Source organism: Octopus bimaculoides, chromosome 9 (assembly GCF_001194135.2).
Source record: "Octopus bimaculoides isolate UCB-OBI-ISO-001 chromosome 9, ASM119413v2, whole genome shotgun sequence".
In the NCBI taxonomy this organism is placed as follows: Eukaryota; Metazoa; Mollusca; class Cephalopoda; order Octopoda; family Octopodidae; genus Octopus; species Octopus bimaculoides.
Window position 1 is genome coordinate 7,422,230 of NC_068989.1, and position 5,305 is coordinate 7,427,534.

General features: G+C 39.4%; 2 protein-coding genes across 2 annotated transcripts in view; one reads left to right on the top strand and one right to left on the bottom strand.

The window, feature by feature from the left end:
- Window positions 1–1,401: 1,401 nt before the first annotated feature.
- On the bottom strand, window positions 1,402–4,245 carry LOC106867997 (cleavage and polyadenylation specificity factor subunit 2). The gene has a single exon (XM_014913084.2). It carries the CDS (start codon window positions 3,849–3,851, stop codon window positions 1,521–1,523), a length of 2,331 nt encoding a protein of 776 aa, XP_014768570.1. The 5' UTR covers window positions 3,852–4,245; the 3' UTR covers window positions 1,402–1,520.
- A 533-nt stretch (window positions 4,246–4,778) lies between these two features.
- The window catches only part of LOC106868004 (sister chromatid cohesion protein DCC1), an 11,627-nt gene continuing 11,100 nt past the window's right edge, over window positions 4,779–5,305 (top strand). Inside the window, exon 1 of the mRNA XM_014913094.2 lies at window positions 4,779–4,901. Within this exon, the coding sequence (XP_014768580.1) occupies window positions 4,864–4,901 (38 nt within the window). The 5' untranslated portion in view covers window positions 4,779–4,863. The remainder of the gene's footprint in view (window positions 4,902–5,305) is intronic.

The window sequence follows — 5,305 nt, forward strand, 5'->3', positions numbered from 1 at the left end:
GTTTCTGTGTGTGTGTGTGTGTGGAGGCGCAATGGCCCAGTAGTTAGGGCAGCGGACTCGCGGTTTCGATTCCCAGACCGGGCGTTGTGAGTGTTTATTGAGCGAAAACACCTGAAGTTCCACGAGGCCTCGGCAGGGGATGGTGGCGAACCCTGCTGTACTCTTTCACCACAACTTTCTTCCTGTTTCTGTTGTGCCTGTAATTCAAAGGGCCAGCCTTGTCACGCTGAATATCCCCGAGAACTACGTTAAGGGTACACGTGTCTGTGGAGTGCTCAGCCACTTGCACGTTAATTTCACGAGCAGGCTGTTCCGTTGATCGGATCAACTGGAAACCTTGTCGTCGTAACCGACGGAGTGTCAACAACAACAACTTTGCTTGTGCACAAATATACACATTTAAAAATAGATACTTGATTAGCAACTAATATGGGTAATTTACAAATGAATTATGGGGGTAAATTCTTGGTGTACAGTGGCTGAATGGATAAGAAATTTGCTTCGCAATCATGAGGTACCAGTTTCAATTCTGCTACATGGCATCTTGGGTAAGTTTCATCCGATACTTTGGGAGTGGAACTCAGTAGAAAGAGACTGTATAAAGATCCATCCAAGTCGACCTTGGCGGAATTTGAATTCAGAACGTAAAAACATGAAATACCGCTAAGCATTTCGCCCGGTGTGTTAACATTTTTTATTCCTTTACTGCCCACAAAGGGCTAAACGTAGAGATCTCGAGCAAAGCCACACTGGAGGTCTGGCATGCTGGCTAAAACAACTTTAGGTTCCATCACTTTGGATAACTAGAATGGACAACGGACGTTAAACGATGATGATGATGAATGCAAGATTAATTTAAAACAATGTGAAGAAATAAGCAATATGTTTGACAGAGTAATCCGAATGCTAGTGTTAACTCAAAACTTGTATCAGACGATGGATGGAAAGCCTTCTGCTAAAGGCAGATGTCAAGCAGAATCCTGTATCCACCACACTTAATCCATTGATGGATTATAGGTCTGATGTTAAGAGTAGGGATATCAGGACATACCATGAACCCGATATAACTGCTAAGAGGCTGGTGGACAGGAACATTGGAACAAAAGTACACACAAGTGACAATCATAAGAGACACAAACAAATACATCTTACATTTATCCAGTTTTATGTGCCAGAATTTTGTTAGACATCACCAAAGTTGATAGCCCCAAGTAGTGAGACAGAAATAAGGATAATCACAGAGTCGGAGTTATAGACAAAAGATGATGGAATGTAAAACATGTATTTATGAATGAGCACGATCATAGATATTCATGTAAGCATTATAAAAATTTTAATTAATTTTTTTTTAAAAATGGAAAAAAAAAAAAAAATCTTCCAAGAATGATGAAAAACACCATCTCACTTTGGCACTTTTTGGTATTTTATTATTATTGTTGTAGATGTTGTTGTTGTTACTGAAGTATCTGTCCAGGAAAATGAAGATAGAAACAATTAACAAAACAAATGAGAAAAAAATATCATACAATAGCATATTGCTGGTAGACAAGGTCCCGAATTACAAAATAGTCTGGGCACAAAGCCCCTTCCAGCTGTAATTTGCCAGCCTCATTCTTTCTAATAGCAACTTTGTTATTACAGATAAGAACCCCAGCTGTGAACTCTGCCTGGATCCCAGCTTGTAGAAAGAACATCTTCAGATCTGAAAGTTTGGGTTCATTGATAAATACCGGTGTGTGTCCTGGTTGTTTGTTACTCGGAAGAGCTTCGAGCGTTGGAACATGGATGTGAGCTTCTTCTTCCTCCTTTTCTGCATCTACATTGTCTTCTCTTTTAAACAGATCCATTAATTTCTTCTTTTCTAATTCTTCTGCTGCGGGTTCTGTTTCTTCCGGTTCGTAACGTGCACTTGTGTCTGTTTTGGCTTCTTTCAAGTCCAACTGGCCCTCGATCCAAGCCAGCTCAGCATCTCGAGCACGAGAAAATGTCAGTGCCGACACTACGTAGTCCTTTAACTTCACCTGATAAATATGGCTCTCTCGAGTGGCATCAACAATGTCACCGACATGTGGAGCAAATATACGAGTTTGAGACAAGCAACCACTACTTAAACAGAACTCTTCCAAACTCTCCGTGGGATCTGGTCTGCCATGGATTAGGATTAACTGGCGTGGTTTAATCTGTGTTATGATTTTACGAATTGACTCACCATCCGATCGACCCTCGAAATCAATGTATTTTACATTGGCATGGATTTCCAATGTTATCGTAGACGACACACATTTGGTTGGTACTTCAGACATGTCCTGCATGGCTTCATCTTCCGGAACAGATTTTTCTTGTGTGACTTCTTCATCAGCAGGAGGCAGATCTAATATCATATAATCCTCAGTTCGAATAATTTCACCGCATTCATCCCACTTGAGTCTTTCTTCATAAAACGGGAACATTGGGTAAGCTTTCTTTGCTTGTTTGAAAAAACCTGACCGAGAGTTTCGGTCACTTTTCATCATGAGATCATGTTTAGCTTTCGTGATGTTGCTGGACCCCTCCACTTCCATTTCCAGATCGCTATCATCGCTTGATTCCATGTCTTCTGCCTCACGCTTGGCTTGTTTAGTTTTGAGTCGTTCTTCTGCTTCCTTCTCTTGTTTTTTCTTCAGGTATTCCTCCAATTCACTTCCTTCTAATTTCACACGGCGCCTCATTTCAACAGTCACCGTTTTGTCTTTCGGGTGATCAATAAGCCACCGTGCCAATGTGCCTATTGAAGTACGGCATGTTAGAATGATGCTGTTCTTGGCGTTACCACACCATCCCATGAAGAGATCTCGAGCAAAGCCACACTGGAGGTCTGGCATGCTGGCTAAAACAACTTTAGGTTCCATCACTTTGGATAACTCTGCAAGATTGTGACACAACTTGAGATGTTTAAAATGGAAAGGGTTGTTGCGGTGGTCTTCAAAAGCACGCATGATTTTATCGCTCATCCACTCCACCTGTGACTTCGCAAACTCAACCACATTGAAGCTCACGTTATTTAAAAGAGCTAAAGAATAGGTGGACAGTCCAGAATCGGGACTACGCCACATTTGGTCAAGAAGCTGAGCCAGTTCCAGAACACGGCCTGATGTGTCTACAGCCACCAAAACGTTACCGTTATTCCTCATGGTCGACAAAATGGTAGTCATGAGTTGTTCATCTCGCAGACGCCGCCGAGACTGAGTATAAGTGGAATTCAAGGAGTCTGTAATCAAAAGTGAGGGTCGATTGATACTCTCCAAGACACAACCGTTCAAGTGCCGCTCTTTTTTGTGGTTATAATCAACAGCATAGACAATTTCTTCTTCGTCTCCATCTTTTACTATTTTCCATATCGTGCCGCCAATCATGTGACCAGCGGGCAGAGGTGTTATTTGTAAACCTTGACCTTTTCCTTTCAAATTCACGGTCTGGCTGTATTTCAGCTGAGTGATTTTATCAAACGCTGCATCGATATCATCTAAGGTAAATATATTGAACTCCTCGTTGTTATGCCTCGACTGGTATAGATCATACATAAACATCTGTCCCATTTTATAAACGGGAATCGTGGCGTAAACGGGACAAGTAAGACCGCATTTTCCGACCATGTACGGCAGAGCCCCAAGATGATTGTGATCGGGGTAGGTCAAGAGAACAGCATCGATGAGGTGGGCATGCCGCTTCAGTTCGCGGATGTATGTCATGTTAAAATCTTCGTTCCAGCCACAATCCAAAAGAAAACGGAACTCGTCAACCTGCAGGAGGTAACAGGGAGGGGATTCATCGTAAGCACCAGAAAACACTTGTAATTTAACAATAGAAGTCATTTTGTAATCAGGAACGGAGTAAACAAATTTTTAACAAAAGGCAATAATGATCTGTGTATTTTGCAAACAGCGTGACAGTCAGGAAACAGAGAATGCCGAGTTAGCTATATGTATATTTATATATATATACATATATATATTTATATATACATATGCTTTGTATGTGATGAACGTTAACGTTACTTCAATGGATGGAATTTAAAAAAAAAAAAGAAGTCTTTCCACACTTAGCTTTTTACAATACAGCCAAGCTGTTCGAGAGGGTAACACAAAAGTCCAGAAATAAAGGTAATTCCAATAGAGTAAGGAAAAAAATAGTAATAAACCGGTTAATTAAAGATAAAGACAGCCGCTTCGGAAGCCGACGGCAGTCATTTTTAAATAACAATAGATTACTTCCCTTGAATCAGTGGAACTCTTGTGGAAAAAAACTATGGAATGTTAAAAGGGTTTCCACTATTTCTTCTGAGTCCTGGTTCTTGGAATTGTTCATTGATTAAATGTTAATGGATGATTTCATTATTTATAAAAGAATTTAATGCTGACAAGAAATACCATTGTTGTGTTTATTATTTTCTCATTTGTTATGTGATGTATGTCAATATGTAGGTATATGCGTCACCAATTTTTTGCCTTTATTTTTTCACCTTAAATTCTGATATAATTACAATCTACACACTCTGAAAAGTATTTGTAAAATATTTCCTTAAAAAAACAAAATAACCTTTTTCTGAAAGTTATGAGGAAACAAAGTCAATGGAGAACACTTTTATAGAGATACTAAACAAAAAATTCGCAGATTCAGATGAGCATCCGTAGAATTGACGATGCTGTAGATATTTTCGAATTTGCTTAACTCATTTTTCTCCAAAAAATATGTTTTTATAAAATATTAAATACTATCTTTATATATAATTATAAAAATTAGCTCAGATTCAATCTTATTTTAGATGCGAACATTTCTATCTGAATAAGTAATTATTCTAAATAAATAAATAAAAGTGCGGGAAATATGGCTGGTCAAACAAATGCTGGTGGCATTGACTTAAGGTTAGTCTCGAACTTTTCTCTCATTCATTGTATCTTTTTTCACTTCGTCTTCGTTAATTCCCAGCTCTTTCGGTGTTTGTTATGAGCTTCGATTCTATTATCCTTAGTTTCTTCCAAAGTCTTGTTTTTACAAGAAAGAACGCAAAATAATAACGAGTTAAAAACGAGGCATTTATTTTGTTTACGTATTTCACAGGCGTGGCTGTGTAGATAAGAAGCTTGCTTTACAACCACATGGTTTCAGGTTCATTCCCACTACGTGGTACCTTGGGCAAGTGTCGTTCTTCTGCTATAGCCCCAAGACCGACCAAAGCTTTGCGGGTGGGTTTGGCAAACGGAAACTGTGTGCCAAATCTGAGTGGATTTGGTAGGCGGAAACTGAAAGAAGCCCGTCGTATATATAT